At 43.7% G+C, this 21,762-nt stretch overlaps 1 protein-coding gene across 1 annotated transcript in view; it reads right to left on the reverse strand.

The window, feature by feature from the left end:
• The window catches only part of CRTAC1 (cartilage acidic protein 1), a 495,959-nt gene that overhangs the window by 176,226 nt on the left and 297,971 nt on the right, over window positions 1-21,762 (reverse strand). The window contains exon 6 of the mRNA XM_030204795.1: window positions 2,451-2,585. Coding sequence (XP_030060655.1) covers window positions 2,451-2,585 — 135 coding nt within the window. The remainder of the gene's footprint in view (window positions 1-2,450; window positions 2,586-21,762) is intronic.

The raw sequence follows: 21,762 nt of genomic DNA on the forward strand, positions 1-21,762 counted from the left end.
AAGCCTTTACAGTAGATTTATTTTATTTTTGCAAATTTCTAGATGTTGGGCGTCTATTCTCTCTCTTAGGGCCTCTTATCAAGTCACACTAGCGGTTCCTGCATGGCAATTACTGCATCGGGAGCCACTGGCACAGCTTGATTAAAGATGACCTTAGTTTTTTAATTAGACCAGGGTATATCCCATGCCTTGAAGACTGAGTACCATGAGACTGGTGCTAGAGGCTGCAGCAGCCACTTTGTGAAAGGAGCCATGATGGACATCGCTTTTGCTCCTAGGACCCCACTAGACCACCCGTAATCTACAAGGTAGGCCCGGAGGGGGGCTACGGGGATGGGAAAGGGAGGTTGTGGAGGTGGTGGGCGGGAGGAGCCTTCATGACATCAGGAATGGGAGGAAGAGGGGGATCAGAATCACAGGGGAGGGAGGGAATACCAGTAAGCCTAGTGCTGCTACCCAGAAGTTTACCGGGCACTGGCAAATATTCAGACCAGTGCCCAGTTAGCTCAGTGGCTAAAGTTAGAATAGCCTCCTGCTACCCAGTGCAGTTTTTCTAGCGAAAAAGGTGCTGGTACTCAAATGCTAGGCCACCCTTCAGGGGTGGGGTGATCACTGAGGGACCCACCCCATAATAGACAGGCCCCCTGCAACCAGTCACAGAATCTATGACAAGGCAGAATTGGTGTGTAGAGCCTGAGCTCTTTCATTAAAACTTGGGGACCATGGGTCAAATTTAGCAGACAATGGAAAAGGTGCCGGTACCCAGTACCCCCAAGTACCCCCTCAAAAAAAGCCCTGCTGCTACCAGACAGTACAGGGGCACAGTCTGCTAAACTGACACTGAACATAAAGCAGTTAGGCAGGAATAAGCAATTTAATCAGGCAAGAGCAGGGGCGTAGCCAGACTTCGGCGGGAGTGGGGTCCAGAGCCCGAGATGAGGGGACACATTTTAGCCCCCCTCCCCGGTGCCGCCGACCCACCCAGCCATTATTGACCCCCCCCAGCCATTGCCGACCCCCCTGCTGCCGCTGCCGCCAACTTTGACGACCCCTGCCGACGACCCTCTCGACCCCCCTCCCGCCGCCAACCCTCCCCCGCCATCGCCGTGGGCTACCTTTGCTGGCGGGGGACCCCAATCCCCGCCAGGCGAACAGGTCCTCTTCTTCCTGTGAAGGCTTCATTCTGTTTCTGACGTCCTGCACGTTGTATGTGCAGGACGTCAGACTCACAGAAACAGAATGAAGCCTGGCTGATCTGCAAGGCTTCATTCTGTTTCTGCGAGTCTGACGTCCTGCACGTACAACTTGCAGGACGTCAGAAACAGAACGAAGCCTGGGGGGTCCCCCGCCAGCAAAGGTAGCCTACGGCAATGGCGGGGGAGGGTGGGCAGCGGGAGGGGGGTTGAGAGGGTCGTCGGCAGGGGGGTCCAGGGCCAAATCTACGGGGGCCCAGCCCCCCCTGGCCCCACGTAGCTACGCCGCTGGGCAGGAGGCTCTTCTGCCTGGTTAAATTGCTTTGAAAATTGACTTATGTATAAAACAGTAAGTAGATTCTTACTATATGTAACCAGGTAAATAGTTTGTCTAATTACTTACTTCTGCTCTTTGGATAGATTTTCTGGGCCCAGTAACGGCAGCATTAGCAAATTTATCAGAGGTCTCCTTTAAATCTATTCCTTACAAAAGCATTTCTTCAGGACTTAACTCCTTTTATTGGGTCCCTGGCTGCAACTGCCACCCTAGTTTCCCTTGCTTGCATACATTTGGTCACATTTTGCTTGGGGCTGTGCTCTGTGCTCTTATTGGCTAATCTGCCAGTCAGTCTCCTAGGATCTGCTAACTGACCTAGAAACAACTAAGACAGGAGACAGAAGGATGGCACCTTCCTTAAACATCTCCAGTACACTCCTCAAGGTCTGACACTAACCAGGGTCTACTCAGCCATTAATGTCAAAACTGATCACTGCTAAATGAATAGCCTGCCCCCAGAGCTTCCCATACAAATGTGTCTCTGCATACCTAGAGTAACTTGACTGCTGGAACAACTGGTCTCTCACCACAAACTGCCTCAGTGGTGGACAGCCTGCCTGACAGCCTTTTTTAAATGTGAAATCAAGCTGGATTGCTTTTGTCACAAAGTCAAGATTTTTTGTTATGCTAGTAACACAAATTGAACAAATACTTTGAAAAAAAAAAAAAGGAAGTAAAGGTGGAGGTGATGGAATAAAATTATTTTCCATACTCAGAAACCTAAATAATCTGCTCCAAACCTTCTCTAAACTGAATTTTTATTTATTGGGATTTATGAACTGCTTTTATGAAGACATTCACCCAAGGCAGTGTACAGCAGATACGGCTTAACATAAAATTAGCCATGGCAGGTGAGGTGTTTTCTTCATCAAGTTTTAGCAGAATATCTTAATCATCCAGACACAGAAATCTGCGCTTACCAGCACTAGCAGCCATGTCAACAAAAGTCCCATCCCCCTTGTTGTGAAAGAGAAAGTTAGGTCCATTTTCATTGTCGCAGAATATGTCTGAGGAACTTGAGCTGAGAATTGGTCCAACAGCAACTCCACGCCCACCTGGGAAAGTCAAGAAAGAAGGTTTCTTATTATTTGTAATTAGAAAAACAATTCTAAACTATGTTTCAATGAATGGTGGAGTTATGTATGCGTTATTAGAAAATATGAAACTCTTTTGGCCTACAAATATCTTCCGGCTAAATAGGCGTCTAAAAACTGGGCCCTTCTAGACTCTTTCTGTCTTAATATTCAACCTAAAGCATCATAGGTGACCCTTTTGTATCCTCATGTTTAACTTGTAAACTCATATATCATAATGCATCTTATTTTTATGATATATACTGAAGCCATTGTTAATTTGTTTTTCGTTCTTGTTCTCTATTCTTCACAATTGTAAACAAAATCTCTTTCAATAAAAATATTAAAGAAAAAAAAAGATATTTGGTCGCTGCTGACAGAGGTTTTCCACCTCTTGGGTCCATTCTCTTACAAGTATGTGATACTTAAAGACCGCTGCTTTCGGAATAGTTTACATCCCAATGAAGGTGCGATTGTTATTTATTTATTAGTAGCATTTGTATCCCACATTTCACCACCAATTTGCAGGCTCAATGTGGCTTACATTTGCCGTAATGGCAGTTGCCATTTCCGGGTAACAGAATTACAAATGGTATTGCGTTAAGGTGCATACATACATGGTAACATATATGGAACATAGCATATATGGATCAAATCATGGTATATATATATATATATATATATATATAAAAGGCAACACCAACGTTCTATGAAGCCTCCAGCCGGAAGTGTGAAGGGGGAGAGATATCCGGTTTCCCCATGAGTGTCTGCCCCGCCCTCTCTGTAACACAAACAGTCAGTGAAGGAAAACAGCAGAGCACGAAATCAAATCCCTGGCTCTGTAACAGTGAAGGACTCAGAGGGGGGAGGGGAGAGAGGCCAGAGGGCAGGGACACACACACTCCCACATGCACACAGAAGAAAACATTGCTAGCCCCCGTTTCATTTGCATCAGAAATGGGGCTTTTTTACTAGTATATATATATATATATATATATATATATATATATATATATATATATATATATATATATCATGTGCATACATACATGGTAAAGAAGAATATATTATGGTCTTGCATGAAGGTTCCTGAGTAATAAATTGGATTATAGCAAATATTAGGTCAACGACTATAGAGAGACCCTATTCAACATAAGGTTAAATAAAGTGGTTCATTGGCTCTGAAGGTAATTCTCTTGCACTGGAAATCATTGAACCAGGTCACATATCAGGAATGGTGGAATTTATTGTTCCAAACTTATAAATATGAAACATATCTCGCAAAACAATCATTTAAGTTTGCCTTGCACGAGGAGAAATGGTCTCCACTTGTATCCTACTTCCAAACTCCTCAAGTATCATGCTGTGCTTAATGTTGCTATCACTAGCCTCTGCATGTAATGGTTTTTTTCTCTCTCTCTCTCTCTCTCTCTCTCACTCTTTCTCTCTTTCTTGTTAACTTTGTACAACCGTCACTGACTCCTGTTGCATAGTTGTTGCTTCTTGCTTGTCATGTTTTGAAAACCAATAAAAATATTAAACTATATAAAAAAGAAAGAAAGAAGGTTTCTCATGGAGAACTGCAAATCTGGACACAGTGTTGAAAGCAATATACACAGAAACAGGGAATAAACCAGCACACGAAGATTGTACTTTATGAAGATAAGCTTCATCATCATATTGGCATTTTGATATTGGGCTACTGATTACCCCTGAACTTAGGGAGTTTGTATATTAAGATACATTCTGCATTGCTTCATCATCCCTCCATAATAGTAGACCTGTTACTGAGAGTGGGTGTGGACTGCTATAGTGAATATATATATATACATACATGTTACAAAGAATCAGCTTATACATATATGTCTATTAGATTGTAAGCTCTTTGAGCAGGGACTGTCTCTCTTTGTTAAATTGTACAGTGCTGCGTAACCCTAGTAGCGCTCTAGAAATGTTAAGTAGTAGTAGTAATATATATATATATATATATATATATATATATATATATATATATATATACGTGTTTTATGAATCCGCACAAGAATTGGTAATATTTTTTTATAAAAAATGTATTTACAATCTCTTTGGAAACTTGAAAGGCAGTCTATAACAGGGCAGCATGCAAGTGCCATAGGGGTCCTTTTACTAAGCTGCATTAAAAAGTGGCCAGGATTCCTGTGCGTTGCAACTAGTTTTAGCGTGGCAGCAAAATGTCCACGTTTGGGGGGGGGGGTTGTGTGTGGCCATTAATGCCAGGAGCCCTTACTGCCACATATTTAGGAGGCGGTAGGAGCTCCTGAATTACTCCTACGCTAATCAGGCAGCATGCACTAATGTGCCCGCACTACACAATTAGCGCAGGCATACCTATTCTCCGCCCCCAGACACGTCTCCCATGCTTGAAAATAAAAAATATTTTTCTAGCGTGGGATTAGCAAGGTCTAAGCAGAAAACTACCGCGGGCCCCCTCAGCATGTCCCATGGTAGTGTTCTTTTAGTGTGCAGTAGGCCCGCGGTAGGCCTACTATGCCTTAGTAAAATGGACCTGTGGAGGGGCATAATCGAAAGGGGTGGCCAAGTTTTCCTGAGGATGGCCTCGCAGGACGTCCCGGTGAAGGGGCGTGGAAACCCATATTAACGAAACAAGATGGGTGTCCATCTTTCGTTTAAATAATACGGTCGTGGACGCCCAAATCTTTGACATTTAGGTCGTCCCTAGAGTTGGTCGTCCTTAGACTTGGTCGTTTCTGACTTTCGGTGATAATGGAAACTAAGGATGCCCATCTCAGAAATGACCAAATGCAAGCCCTTTGGTCGTGGGAGGAGCCAGCATTCATAGTGCACTGGTCCCCCTCATATGCCAGGACACCAACCAGGCACCCTAGGGGGCACTGCAGTGGACTTCAGAAAAAGCTCCCAGGTACATAGCTCCCTTACCTTGTGTGCTGAGACTCCCAAAACCCACTACTCACAACTGTACACCACTATCATGGCCCTTACGGGTGAAGGGGCACCTAGATGTGGGTACAGTGGGTTTCTGGTGGGTTTTGGAGGGCTCACATTTACCAACACAAGTGTAACAGGTAGGGGGGGATGGGCCTGGGTCCACCTGCCTGAAGTGCACTGCACCCACTAAAACTGCTCCAAGGACCTGCATACTGCTACGATGGACCTGAGTATGACATTTGAGGCTGGCACAAAAGATTTTTAAAGTTCTTTTTTGAGGGTGGGAGGGAGTTAGTGACCACTGAGGGAGTAGGGGGAGGTCATTCCCAATTCCCTCCGGTGGTCATCTGGTCAGTTCGAGCACCTTTTTGTGCCTTGGTTGTATGAAAAACTGGACCAGGTAAAGTCGTCCAAATGCTCGTCAGGGACGCCCTGTGTTTTTTCCATTATGAGTCGAGGACGCCCATGTGTTAGGCATGCCCAAGTCCCGCCTTTGCTATGCCTCCGACATGCCCCCATAAACTTTAGTCATCCCACGATGGAAAGCAGTTGGGGACACCCAAAATCGGCTTTCAATTATGCCGATTTGGGTGACCCTGTGAGAAGGATGCTCATCTTGCGATTTGTGTCGAAAGATGGGCGTCCTTCTCTTTCGAAAATAAGCCTGATAGTGTGTAATTGCAAAGGGGTGTACATGTGGGCAGAGCATGGGAGGGGCTTGGGCATGTCTCCAACTTACACATGTAGCTTATACATGCATGGAACACCCAAGTGCGCCTATTTGCACCTGTCATTGACCTGGCATAAGTGGTCGTGCCTAATTTTAGTCACGTCAATTCATGCTTACACTAGTAGTCTAATATGAATTGGCATGACCAAAGCTGTTAAAGAATAGGCACTCCCTGCACTGCATTGGGAGCATCTAAAATTGGGAGCCCTTTTATAGAATTGCTCCCTCAGGGATTATGAACCTTGATGGGGAGACCAATGATGGTTGAAATGAGCAACTAATAATGAACAGCTATTTGTTGTCCAATGTTTTCATCTGAATATACACTCCTGGAAACCACAAAGTCAAAATTTCATTTTCAGTCATAACTTTCACTCTCAATCACCCAATTTGGGATTAGGGGAATTTTTTTTTAATTGTATTGTTATTCACTCTCCTGGTTAGGATTAGAGATCATAGAATTATTTTTCATAAAGACAGGACACCGTTCTATTTTATTTCATTTCAACCTGTAAAACGCAATGACCTGCTCCTGGCCAAATCCAGAGGCCTCTACTCCATCCTCATCCTCCTCGATCTTTCTGCCGCTTTTGACACTGTCAATCACGATTTACTTCTCGCCACACTGGCCTCATTTGGGTTCCAGGGCTCTGTCCTCTCCTGGTTCTCCTCCTATCTCTCCCACCGCACATTCAGGGTGCACTCTCATGGATCTTCCTCCACTTCCATCCCGCTATCTGTTGGAGTTCCCCAGGGATCTGTTCTTGGACCCCTTCTCTTCTCTATCTACACCTCTTCCCTAGGCTCACTGATCTCATCTCATGGCTTCCAGTATCATCTTTACGCTGATGACACCCAGCTCTATCTCTCCACACCAGACATCACCGCAGACACCCAGGCCAAGGTATCGGCCTGCCTATCCGACATTGCTGCCTGGATGTCCAACCGCCACCTGAAGCTGAACATGTCCAAGACCGAGCTCCTCGTCTTTCCACCTAAGCCCACTTCTCCTCTTCCCCCACTCTCTATCTCAGTTGATGGCACCCTCATCCTTCCCGTCTCATCTGCCCGCAACCTCGGGGTCATCTTCGACTCCTCCCTCTCCTTCTCTGCGCATATCCAGCAGACTGCCAAAACCTGTCGCTTCTTCCTTTTCAACATCAACAAAATTCGCACTTTCCTCTCTGAGCACACCACCCGAACTCTCGTCCACGCTCTCATTACCTCTCGTCTCGACTACTGTAACTTGCTCCTCACTGGCATCCCACTCAGCCATCTATCCCCCCTTCAATCCATTCAGAACTCTGCCGCATGTCTCATATTCCGCCAGAACCGATATACTCATATCACCCCTCTCCTCAAGTCGCTTCACTGGCTTCCGATCAGATACCGCATCCAATTCAAGCTTCTCCTCCTTACTTACACATGCACTCACTCTGCTGCTCCTCACTACCTCTCTACCCTCATCTCCCCCTACGTTCCTGCCCGTAACCTCCGCTCACAAGACAAATCCCTCCTCTCAGTACCCTTCTCCACCATTGCCAACTCCAGGCTCCGCTCATTTTGCCTTGCCTCACCCTATGCCTGGAACAGTCTTCCTGAATCCCTACGCCAAGCCCCCTCCCTACTCATCTTCAAATCCTTGCTTAAAGCTCACCTCTTCAATGCTGCATTCGGAACCTAACCTTTCGAACATATAGGCTGCCCCAATCTGTCTGACCTATCAGATTAACTGTACATTTGTCTTTTAGATTGTAAGCTCTTCGAGCAGGGACTGTCCTTCCATGTTAAATTGTACAGTGCTGCATAACCCTAGTAGCGCTTTAGAAATGTTAAGTAGTAGTAGTAGTAGTATTTTTGCATAGCCCCTGTCTATTCCCTACCCCCATTCACTGAGATATAGGACTTAAATTGTCTGTTATTAGATGAAGTCATACTATTTAACCCCACCATAACTACATTGAGACTGATATTCAGACCACAGGGGGCACTCAGCTAACTCCCACAGTCAGCGGTCAGCCCAGATATTCAATGCCGGGCTGTTTCCAGTAACCAGCATTGAATATCCAGTTTATTTCTGGCCAGTTTAAACTTAACCAGCTAAGTTAATATTCGGAGCTAGCCAGTTAGTTTAAACCAGTCAAAGATATTCCAGCTATTTAAGAAGCCTGTTGTGGCCACTTACCATAGTTGGCTATGTGCTGAATATTCTGGGATTACCGGCTATATCGTGCGATAAAGCCAAGTTATCTCCTAGCCATTAACTGGAATATTGAGCAGGGGATAGCCAGCTATCCCCCACTGAATATCGCCAGATAGCCGGTAAAGTGCCATTTAACTGGCCAGGTGCCATTCCTGGCCAGTTAAATGGTTTTGAATATCAGGGAAACTGCTTTTTGTCATTGATCTATTGAAAAAAGGATAACTCTTGAAAGCTTGTCAGATACATTCAGTTAGTTCTACAAAAAGTTATCACCTACAACTTGGTAATTGACCCTTATTTCCATATATCAAAGTGGATTAAGAAGAAAATCACAATTCTCATTTTCACCTTACAAATATTCGTGTATATAACCTAGTGAACTTACATTTCTTAGACAAGATGAAATCTCCCAAAGGAAGGAAAAATTGAGACATGGAGTGGCATTTTACAAAGGACATCATTATCGGAATTTATACATCTAAATCGGGAGGTCTGAAGTTGCACTAGCATCTTAGAACAGGATCTGCAGACATAGAGACTGTTCTAAAATACATGGTGAGATGGATGTCTGTGTGCTGGTGACATGTGGCATGAACCTCCATTTTAGAAATACAGACATCTAAAATAGCAACAAGGCAACTCAGGTACATACATGTCTCTCTGGCAGCATATGAACGTCTATATTATGAAATAGCAACATAGACATTATGTGCTGGAACATAAATAGTTATGTCAGCCATTTTAGAAACAGATGTTTATCCCTTGCCAGTTTTACCTTCAGGGAAGCATGACCTACTTGGAGTTTAAGGAGCTGACCTCCCTAATCCATCCAGTGAAGTGCTGCTCAGTAGGAGCACATTTCTGAAAACTGGATGTCCTGGTTATCAGGTCTAACTCCTGACATCCATCTTCTTGGACACAGATGTTCATTCCCCTTCTGAAATGGGGAATAAACATCTATTTTTTTTTTCAGCCTGTCCTAGTTTCACCCACAAAACGATTACATCATACCCCCTTGCCTTTTGGACATTCTTTAGCTTTGGACATGGCAGAACATAAACATTTGTCAGCCATTTTAGAAAGATGTTTATTTTTCCTAAGCTGTCACAGAGTTCAAAATTCCCTGCCAGTTTTGCATTTGGAGGGAATATCAACCACTGGGGGATCAAGGAGTGATTTTCCCTAATGAGCACTTTCCTGAAACCTGGATGCCCCAGGTAGCAGGTCCAATGTCCAGCTTTATAAAATCATAACTTAGAAGTCTGTGCATGATAGACATCTAAGAGCCACTTTATGGATGTCAAAAACATGAGTGGTGCTTCTAAAATAAATACCATATTGTAGCAACTCTTGACCATTTAAAACTGGGTAAAGTAATGGACAGGGAAATATTCCCCTGACTTGCTGGTCAGCATTCTCAGCATCAGGCTAGGCTTCCTCCTGATTCTAGTCCTGAGATGGTAACCCTGTAAGGTAGCACAAGTTCTTAGAAATTAAATCAAAGGTTCTGAGGAAGGTCCCAAGCCAGACTTTGTAGGTAACTATGGCAGCAGCAACAGTTCAGTTCTTGATAACCAAATTAATTAATTGTCCCTTCTTTGTAAGTATAAACCGTCAAAAATAACGGGAAGGGAAAAACGTGTTGAAATAAAGATGAAAAAGATCAAAGCTACTGCACAATGTTAGATTCCCATCTGAAAAAACATAAATGATATCAAACAAGAACTACTGAATAATGTCTTTCCCCCTTATACTTATAAATTTGTGTATAAGGACGTGCTCATATGTTTTCTTAGGACAATCACATATGTCAAGATCTCTAAAAGTTGTCCAGACATTTAGTCACAGCACATCTCTATCAATATAAAGTGATGCCTCCAAATGCCACCCTTTATAGTGTTGCTTCTATGCAAAAAAGTAATATATATTGCTTTCACTTAGCTTTTGCAGTTGAGAAATGGGTCTCGACGTGGGCCATATTTCGCCAAGGCTGTTTCACACCTGCCACTGAAGCTTTTGAAAATGAAATCATGTGAGTGTCCCTTAGACGCTTCAGTTGACAGTCTAAGGGACGCTTTCACATGATTTAATTTTCAAAAGCTTTAGTGGCGGGCGTCTTGAAACAGCCTTGGCGAAACATGGCCTATGTCGAGACCCGTTTCTCAACTGGAAAAGCTACGTGAGTGGCCTAGTGGTTAGGGTGGTGGACTTTGGTCCTGAGGAACTGAGTTCAATTCCCACATCAGGCACAGGCAGCTCCTTGTGACTCTGGGCAAGTCACTTAACCCTCCATTGCCCCATGTAAGCCGCATTGAGCCTGCCATGAGTGGGAAAGCGCGGGGTACAAATGTAACAACAACATGGAATGTTGCTACTATTGGAGATTCTACATGGAATGTTGCTACTATTGCAACATTCCATGTAGAAGGCTGCGCAGGACGTCAGACTCACAGAAGCAGAAGCCTGCGCGGCCACATTGATGATCTGCAAGGGCCACTTAACCCTCCATTGCCCCATGTAAGCTGCATTGAGCCTGCCATGAGTGGGGAAAGCATGGGGTACAAATGTAAATAAAATAAAGGGTGGCATTTGGAGGCATCACTTTATATTAATAGAGATGTGTTGCGATTAAATGTCTGGACACTTTTGGAGATCTTGACATATGGGATTGTCCTAAGAAAACATATGAGCATGTCCTTATACACAAATTTATAAGTATAAGGGGGAAAGACATTATTCAATAGTTATTGTTTGATATCATTTCAGATGGGGAATCTAACATTGTGCAGTACCTTCTTGGTAAGTTTGCCTGATGATGCTAGAAGAGAAACTGCAAGAGACTGAGGAATCCACTCTGGAGAGAGTGTTCAGTCTTCTCTGCGGATAGGGATCCTCATGCTGAAGAGCTCATGAAGCTTTATCTATACCAGGCAGATGGCTGGAGTATTTTAACAGAAGTGGGCTTATTAACATCTTGGTCCTGTTTCAAACAATTAAATTAATTGTTAATAAAGGATCTAGGATGTGAAAGGTGATGGTATAGAAGTTGCAGCACACTCCTTTGCTTTCCAATTGAATCAAATCAGTCTGAGGTGCATTTCACTTGTTTTTCCACTACTTTTAAATACACTTAGTTAAGATTCATTTTGGATGCAATTTAGACTCATAAACCTATTTGAGAACAATTTCAATTTTACTACATCATCACTCACTCGCCATATGACAGCACATAAATGGAGTGGAACTAATATAAACAATGATGTGGGAAGAGCGAGTGTAGAGACAGAAATAACCAATTCAGGGTGCAGGCAGAAAGGGAGGCCTGCAAAAAAGAATAGAAAATATGGACTGAATGGAATATAGGAAAATGTGACAAAAATTCACCACTGCCAATTAAAACAAAAACCCTGTAGGGGTTTCCAATCATGTTACACTTTATTAAATAATTGTACCTAGTGCTGAGAGCATTGGGCTGAAAACCAGGAAAGCCTGGTTCAAATCCTGCTGCTGTTCCTTGAGATCTTGGACAAGTTACTTAGGGCTCTTTTACTAAGGAATGCCCAAAAGTGGCCTGCTCTGATGTAGGTGTGTGTTTTGGATGCACGCTGGTCCATGTCCTGGGCATGCATGGAAAAAAGGGGATTTTTTAATGTGCTGGAAATTGGACGTGCAGCAACATGAAAACCAGCAGGCGTCCATTTTTGGCCTGAAACCTTAACACCACCCACTGACTTAGCAGTAAGGTCTCACACGCTATCTGGGCGGTAAGCATGCAATGCACTCCAAATGACGATTACCACCACCGGGTAAGGGCCCCACGGTAGAAAATGGAAAATATTTTCTACCGCGTGTTTTGGGCTTGCGCCAAAAATGGAATTACCGCCCGGGGCACGCGGTAGCTGGGCAGTAGTTCCAATCTGATGCACGTTGGATGTGCATAGGCACCTATGCACCTTTGTAAAAGGGCCCCTTAACCCTTCCGTTGCCTCAGGTACAAATGTAAAATGTAAGCCCTCTGGGGACAGGGAAATACTTAGTGTACCTACATGCAACTCACCTTGAGCTACTACTAAAAAAGGTGTGACCTCAATAAAAATAAATTATATGTGAGCAATGTACCAGCATCGGAATCAAAAGGCAACCCCAGCTCTTCAAAGAGTCTCCAAGTAATCGAAGCAAGGATCTGCACATTAATGTTCATACTGTACAAATAGGTGCATATTTTGCTTTCTTTCCACTGCTACTCACTTAAATCTCATGACTTTCAAATATGTCTATTGAAAATTTTGTTTTCTTTTTCTAGCTTTGTTAGCTCTATAGATTTGAATGATTGCAAACTATTTAAATGCAGCTATTAAAATTCATACCTTTCCCAATTGTTAACCCTTACTTTACTTCGAGAACTCTAAGATCCTTGACTCAAAATCAGTTAACTGTGCCTTCATCTTGAGAACTCACTAGGCACACGATCCTTTCTGTCCAAGGTCCACTACAGTGGAACAAATTACCTCAATCTCTTTGTCACCAGACATAAAACGGAACGTAAAACCTTTTTATGCGCTGATGCCTATGGCTCTGCTACTTGAAGACAAACTGCCATATTGGTCCCAAGATGAGCCTGAATGATTTATCCCCCTCCTTACATATTATTCCATCTATCCTATCATTATTGAAGTTTATCCCCTTCCTTCCTTTTATGTCATGTCCAATCTCCCACCTCTCTTTTTTTTAGTTCTTTTCCTCCTTTTCAGACTGTAAGCCACCCAGAAAGTACAATGGGTGGGAAAGTAAATTCTTAATAAACTTGAAACCTAAGGACAACTCTATAATCAAGGCACCCACATTAATATAACCCTTGTGTGTGAAAATACCTAGAATACTAGCACTCATGCATTTAACTGTAAACCTACCTGCAAACGTGCCAGAAGGACACCTAAGTGCTATTCCATAATGGGCAGTCATTTATAATATTTTCTCTGTCATTGACAAAACACAACACAAAACTGAGAAATGTTTCGTTTGCCAATGACAGGTGTGGCAATGACAGCTCCTGACTTTCCTCCTGGGCCTACCTCAATCCATGGTGGTCCAGCAGGGACTTGTTGGGCAGGATTGATGCCCACTCACTCTCATCCTTGGATGTATCCACAGCCAGGGACAGGAGTGAATGGCTATCACTTCTGCCCCAACAGACCCCTGTCATAACATCATGGGTTGAGGTAGACCTGGGGAGCCTAAGGGGGCCCAAGGGGTTCAAAGGAAAGGGGGATAGAAAATTTTTGTTGTGTGTCATCCCCCGTGATGACTAAAGGGGGGGGGGAGGGAGTCACTAAGCAAAATGGAAACTTCCCTAGATGACAAGGGAAATGACAGGAATCAAAAGTTTTCTGACTGCCCATCCTTAATAGTTTATTTACTTTTCTTACTCAGTCAAAGTGGTTTACAATAGTAAATACATAAAAATAAGCTAGGAAAAGGAACACCATTCTCAAGACAGGAAAGAGTCACTGAAACAAGACACCCACCCTCCATTCACACCCCTAAATGACTCAGAGCCATCAATAAAATCCCTTCTGCAAAAAATCCCAGAAGCAATCCTCAAATCATTCCCAAGCTTTCTTTAAAAAAAAGTAAGCCTTAATTTTTAACTTTAAATTGTTTAAAAACAGGTTCTACTCTCAACTCCAATGGAAATTGATTCCATAAAACTGGAGTCCATGTGGGAAGGTGGTGCGTCCACCGAAGGGAACCCGCCGGAACCCCCAAGGCTCTCAGTGCTGCCTGTGGGACAGAGACCTGCTGCTGTACACCACTTTCCGCAGCAGGAGCAGCAACACTTGACAGCCTCCACTGCCATGCTCCCCTGCGTGGTTGAAGAAGAAGAAAATCCTGCTGAAAATGAAAGTAACACATCAGCTTTATTAGTCCCAGATTTACTCCACACTTCAATCATCCAAATTTTTCAAACACTTCACAATTCTCCAAAATATTTATACATCTCTTGCCTCAGTAGTGCATAATTGTCCCACAATGATTTTGGGGCAATACTAACAGCACTCACTTCTTCATTGGCATAATTACTTTTGTTATTAATATATTCAAGTACTTATCTTTAATATTTTTGGACTGGGGGCGTTATGCTGTCCGACATGCATGTTTCGCCATTAGGCTTTATCAAGGACCTCCACCATATGCCGTTCTAGCGCCAGCTCAACCAATATATCAAAGGAATTACTCCTGTTAGTATTGCCCAAAAATCATTGTGGGACAATTATGCACTACTGAGGCAAGAGTTGTATAAATATTTTGGAGAATTGTGAAGTGTTTGAAAAATTTGGATGATTGAAGTGTGGAGTAAATCTGGGACTAATAAAGCTGATGTGATACTGATGCGAGGTCCCTAGGAAGAAATATTTAGAATACTGCCTGTAAAAGAATTGGATTCAGAAAATAAAAGTAAGGCATTTACTGAGATGGGCTGCGGGTCTCCCCTGCCATGATCTCCGCAGGGCAGGACTGTCAGAACACAATCAGTGCAGGGCAAAGCTCCTCAAACCAGCAAAGAACTGGTCCAGCGACTGTCTGTTTTATTTATTTATTTATTTATTTTAAATGGCTCAATGCTCTTCCTGTGCTTTTCTTTTTCTTTTTGTGAGGAAGACTGCTGGAAGAGAGACAGACATGAACAACCTTTGGAGGAGAATATGGGGAAAATGACTGGGGTGAGACAGCGACCCAAGTGAACAGGTACGCCTCCTTCCTCAACTGGCCAACCCAGTCCAGAAGGCCCCCAGAAAGGAAGAATCAAGGAGCTGGTGAGAAGCCATCCACTGCCTGCTGGAGATATAGATATACTGCCTGACTAGGAGGCTGGCTGTCCAGGACCACTGTCTTCAGTACAGTATTGGCTATCTCCACCTGCTGGTAGATGGACACAACTCATCAGTTTCTGGATTCATCTGCTGCTGATGCATAGAAAAAGTTAGATGTTTTGATCTAGATCTGTTTCAATGATGACTAAGCCACAAAAAGGTGCCCTAAATGACCATATGACCATTGCATGGATTAAGGCATGCCCCCCACCTTACTACCCCAGTGGTCACTGTCCCCTCTCACCCCCTCAAAGATGTGAAAGAAACAGTACGTATCAGCCTCTATTGCTGCTTCAGATGTTATGGTCAGTCTTATTAGAGTAGCAATAGGTCCATGGAGTAGCCTGGTGGTCAGTGCAGCGCACTTTAAAGAAGAGGACCCAAGCTATATCCCACTCTAACTCATACACTAGTGGTGGAACATGTGAGCCCTGCAAAACCCACCAAAAACCTACCGTACCTACATAGAGGTGATACCTGCGGGCATAAGGACAACAGTGGTGAACAGTTGGGTATAGTTGGTTTTTGGTGGGTTTTGGAGGGCTCACCATACAATTGAAGGGGGGGATAATAGTGAGATGTGCATCTAGGACCTTTTATATGAAGTCCACTGCAGTGGTTCGTTTTTGTGCATTTTCCCTTGTACATTTTTTTTTTCTGAAAATGGTTCTAAAAGATAGATGCACTGAGCACAAAAACATCTATCAAATGGCTATTTTAGAAACAAAAAGTTGGACGTTTTTCTGATTTGAAAATAACCATGCTTGCTACTGGAGGTTTGGACATTTTTCCCCAAAACAGCCAAAATTGGATTCAAATGTTATATTGAAATGCTCCTCCATGTAGCCTACAAAGTCAGCACAAATATACTTTTTGGAGCCAAATTTAGAGGGAGCAACATATACTCATACACACATATAAAAACTCCACAGGAAATCTGATACAAATTTCACACTTCTGCTAAATGTAATCAGAGACCAAGAAAATGTGACTGAAAGAAATTGTCTCAAATGAATTGCATGCCAGCAGCCTGATTAAAAAGAACTTCTAAGTGCACCTTGATAAGCTTCTTGTTTGTATTATATATTCCAGAATATTCTTTGCAACTGTGCATGTATTAAGACGAGAGCTGATAGTAAATTTGAGGGACTGAGATCATATTTCCACCATTCCCTTGCTTTGAGGTTCATTCCTGTCATAGCATGTGTAAAACTGAATAATAAAAAAAGAAGGAATAGTATGTCAAGTTTTCAAAGGATTTTTAATTAGATATTTATAATCAAAATAAACAAGCAGACAAATGGAAAAAAAGGGTATGCTTACAACCATGGTAAATCACCCCTGTATGACCCATGGAGCCACTCTTGACCATAAGTTATAATCGTAACAAAAATTCCTTTAGCAATATGGCAAAAATTGCTTTAAAAAGAATATAAAAAGGTTTATTTTAAAGTAACTTGTATCTCAAATATGTAGCTAGCTTAATTTTTATTTCTGTAAAACACTAACAGATAAATGTAAAAAACTATTGTGTTTCAATAAAAGTCCTCAGAAGGTAGACTCTCACGCAGTTTTGCCCATATTGTCTTTCTCTTTGAAAATGGCTATCATGACTTCCAGCGGCAGTCTCATGAGATTGCCACTGGAAGTCCCATCAGCCATTTTGGGATTGGAGGGAGCTACTACTGGAAGGATGTCCTGCCAGTACTGACTCCAGTCCCAAAATGGCTGACATGACCTCCAACAGCAATCTCACGAGACTGCCACTGGGAGTCACAACAGCCATTTTTAATGAGGAGGACAGCATGGGAAGAAGCACGTGAGAATAGCTCCTGTGGGCAGCAGGACCATTCCTGAAAAGGAATAATTGGGGTGAACACACTTGGCCTCGTACTTTGGGGAAGGTGGGAGCATCTGCTAGTTGATCCCTGTTCCTATTCTTGCTGGCAGGAAAAGAGCAACATTTCTTATTTATCCCTGTGTCCCTCAGTCCCATTCCCAACAACATTCTGAAGTCAGCAGAGCAAGAAGCAGTATAAACAGCACAGCTCTCTTTTTGTCACCAAGAGGGAGAGAGGAGAGGACTATGCCAGAAAGAGGTGCAGGGGATATCAGAGGCCAAAACCAAAACAAGACAAAGATCTGCACAAGCCAAAGCAGATCAATTGCAGTGGCGTACCAAGGGGGGGGGGGGGCGGTCTGCCCCGGGTGCACGTCGCTGGGGGGGGGGTGCCGCGCGCCTGTTGGCCGAGTCCACTCGTTCCCTCCCTGGTGCTCCCTCTGCACGGAACAGGTTACTTCCTGCACCTGGGGGAGGGTGTAATTTTGCGGTGGGGGGGGGGGTGTAATTTCGTGAGGGGAGGCATTGCACCCGGGGGGGGGGGGGGGGGCCCCATCTGCGATCCACCCCGGGTGTCAGGCAGCCTAGGAACGCCACTGATCAATTGTCCAAATTAAATTCATCTGGTTGATATTCAAAGCGATATAACCAGCTACCGACCGGTTAAATCACTTGGTCGAGGCTAGCCGCTAATTTTCAGTGGCACTTAACTGGCTAAGTGCTGCTGAAATTCGCAGTTAGCATCTTACTCAAAGCCCCGGCTCTGTTGGGGGATTCCGGGGGTGGAGTCAGCACTTGGTCACTTAAGTGCTGATATTCAACCCTTAACCCCCGGATGCTAAATAGTGCTGCTAGAGATCCGCGCTGAAATCCAAGTGTATTGTATAACAACATGCATAAATTAATTGGCATTGATAACAGCACTTAACAAGCAATAATGAGCACTAATTGGCAATAATTAGAATTTATGTGCACAACTCGCTAAGCGTATTCTGTAACGCAGTGTGCCTGATTTCTAACATGTGCAGGTAAAAAGGAGCGTGGTTATGGGCGGGGAAAAAGGCGTTTCATGGGCGTTCTGACATTTATGCGCGTAGTTATAGAATATGGCCTAGTGCATGTACATCTACATGCCGGGATTTAAACCACATTTTTGTTGCTGTAAATGGAGGCATGTAGTTTTAGGCGCTGAGATATCAACTATGCATATTCTACATACCGCACCTAAATCTAGGCGCCGCTTATAGAATATGCTTAGTTGGCATTGATTTCTGTGCCGAAATTTTAGGCGCCATATATAGAATCTCCCCCTAAGTGGCTAGGTTTAGCACATAAATAGGACTGCATAAAAGTCTGTCCTATCTTTATGAGCTACTCCATGGCTGTGTAAGGGATGAATAACAATTTAAGCAGCTATGTGTTTGCTGGCTCAAAAAGAACCAAATTTTCAAAGACGAAGCCCATTTAGGACCCAGTTTTGAATACCTGGGAATAACTCCGTTGGCAGTGAACAAAACACTCACCGCCGCCAACAGAATATCAAGCCCAATGTTTATGTGTTGTAGTCAATAAAATAAAGCAGTTAATTTCATCTGGATAATCAATTTGCTGTTGTGTTTGGTGGTTGGAATAGTAGAGGACAATACAGGTAAGGGATGGATGATGGAGAGTTTTGTACTAGGTAGGGGTGTACATTCAGTAGCATGCATTCAGTTCGTTAGCATGACTTAAAAAATTTTTTTTGTTACATTTGTACCCCGCGCTTTCCCACTCATGGCAGGCTCAATGCGGCTTACATGGGGCAATGGAGGGTTAAGTGACTTGCCCAGAGTCACAAGGAGCTGCCTGTGCCGGGAATCGAACTCAGTTCCTCAGTTCCAAAGTCCACCACCCTAACCACTAGGCCACTCCTCCACATTTAACTCTGGATTCTATATATGGCGCTCAAATCTGGGCATGCTCCTGAGGTGCATGCACAACTTAATAGGCTAACAAGATGTTAACCATCAATAACTGGATGCTAACCAATTATAGATGTTAACTGGCACCAATTAGGATTTGTGCGTGCATCTGGCTGTGCGCTATTCTATAACACTGGGTGCCTGAATTTCATAACACCTAACCCAAAAGGGGGCATGGCAATGGGAGGGGCATGAGCAGGTCAGGGGTGTTCCAAAAAGTTGGGCGCAGTGTTATAGAAAAATGGGTCAGCATGCCCAACTTGAGTGCCAGGATTTACACCAGGTTTCAGCAGGCATAAATCTGGTGCCCAGAGTTGAGTGTAGCAATTGGTGCTACGCACGTGCGCAGATCTTTGAGTCCTATTTATAGAAGTCCCCCCTTAATGCATGCAAAATTGATTTGGCATGCAGTAACCTATGAATTAATGCATGTACAATTGATTTGCATGCATTAAAAACTTCCAATGTATGTTACGGTTTCTATTGTAGAGACCTTGGGAATCATGCAATTGGGGTGTCTACAGAGAAATTCCAAAGGCCCTACCAGTAGAAGTATAATTTGGTCTTTACAGTGACATCACTAGATGCTAGAAGGGGCATTACATTTTTGACCTTTTCAGCCTTGAATAGATTCTAAAACCTCTGTGACCAGTATTCTGATCAGGGGAGAAGGGAACTGTTTAAGAGTATATAACCCTTTGCAGAATTAAAACCTCTGTCTTTGGTGTTGCTTTCTGGTGCTGACCACCTATGTGAAGGGACAGCGCTCCAGTGCAAAGCCCTAGCCAATTAAGTTCAAACAGTTTAGGTTTTTAGAGACACCATTACTCTAATCAGGAGCAGATACAGTAATCAGTAGCCCCTTACACTCTTGAGCAGTACTTGGGACAGCAGGCAGGGGGACCTGCTGTATCCATTCTTAGAGCTTAGAAGCGAGGGAGAATTTGGGCTTATTGTGCAATTCTATCTGGGATCTCAGAACCTTCTAAACCTATACAAGGTCCTGAAACAACATCCAAAAAACACTCTTCCCTCTAAGCTGAGTGTGAGTCCTTAAACTGCACTACTGCCAGTTGGGGGGTGCTGCTTCACTATTATGTTTTCAATCACTAGAAAGAGGCAGGTTCCCCGAAGTCAGGAAAAGCTTGCCCATTCCTCACTATTAAAAATATGATAGTGACACAGCACCACCCACTGGCAGGGCCATAGGTGGAGGACTCGCGCTCAGCTTAGAGGGAACAGTGGCAAAGACGGAAGGAAATACAGGAACTGCTTAGAACATCTAGCCTCCTGGTAATACCTCCTCCACCCAGGATCAGTTTATCATGCAGCTTGCTTCAGAATCTCAGGAAGGCTGAGACTCCTAACACTGCTAATCCCAAAGACTGTGAATGCCAATTATTTTTTATATCTACCTAGTACTAATTGAAAGAGAGAGTATCTACATATTTTCACGAGAAACAGAACAGAGGAGATAAGAGTAGAGAGCTGGACAGGAATGGGGATTGCGAGATTCCCACAGGGATGGAAGAAGTCACTGTGAGATCCCTGAGGGGATGGAAGAAGCTGCCGCAGGATTCCCACAGGATGCAGTCCAAATCTGGGGACATCAGAATGAAGCTTGGAATGCGAGAAAGGCAACTGGAGTGCTAAAATGAGGCTTCAAAAGCAATTGGAGTGCCAGAATGAGGCTTGGAATGTCCAGAGAGGCAGCTGGAACACTTACTGGTTGAAGAGTGAATACCACACCAAAAACCCACAGGAGGCTGTCGGGTCGAGAGGAAACGGAAGGCTGCGAGTGAGTAAGTAATAGAATTGACTCTTGTGGGTAGAGGTGGGGATGGAGGAGAATAATTGCAGGGATGGGTGGAGATGGAATGGATCTTAATGGGTACAGGTGGGTATGGGTTACATTCCAGTGGGGACAGGCGGGGATGGGTGAAATTTCTGTCCTGTGCAACTTTCTAGAAAAGAGACTTTAGCAGAGGCAATAGACAAAATTATTTACAAAGTGACTGCACCTGATATTGTGTCCCATTTGTTTTCTGATTGAAGACTCTTACGTAAACAAGTTGGTTCAGTACAGATTTATTGGAGTGGTCTTGCTTACTGACTGTGTGAAGAAAGCAGTGTGTGTGGTAATTGCTAACAGCCTCCTGGTGTATGCCAGTCCTGACCCTAGTCCCAACAAACTGAATATTGTTATGTATAGGGTTGCTCTGAATCTGGGCACATATAAGGCATCCACCTAGGTTGAAGTTTACATCCCAAGCTATACTATTTAATCCAAATGTGTGAAACAAACTGAAACACTGACAAACATTCTGGCAATTCCAAAGATAAATAAATCAAAAATATTTGGCCATGCACAGCTCTAGTACTAGAGGTAGGAACATAAGAATCGCCATACTGGATCAGACCAGTGGTCCATCTAGCTCAGTATCCTGTTTCCAACAGTGGCCAATCCAGGTCACAAGTGCCTGGCAGAAACCCAAATAGCAGCAATATTTAATGCTACTAATCCCAGGGTAAGCAGTGGCTTCCCCATGTTTATCTCAAAAGCAGACAATGGACTTTTCCTCCAGGAACTTGTCTAAACCTTTTTTA

The sequence above is a fragment of the Microcaecilia unicolor genome, chromosome 5, assembly GCF_901765095.1.
Source record: "Microcaecilia unicolor chromosome 5, aMicUni1.1, whole genome shotgun sequence".
In the NCBI taxonomy this organism is placed as follows: domain Eukaryota; kingdom Metazoa; phylum Chordata; class Amphibia; order Gymnophiona; family Siphonopidae; genus Microcaecilia; species Microcaecilia unicolor.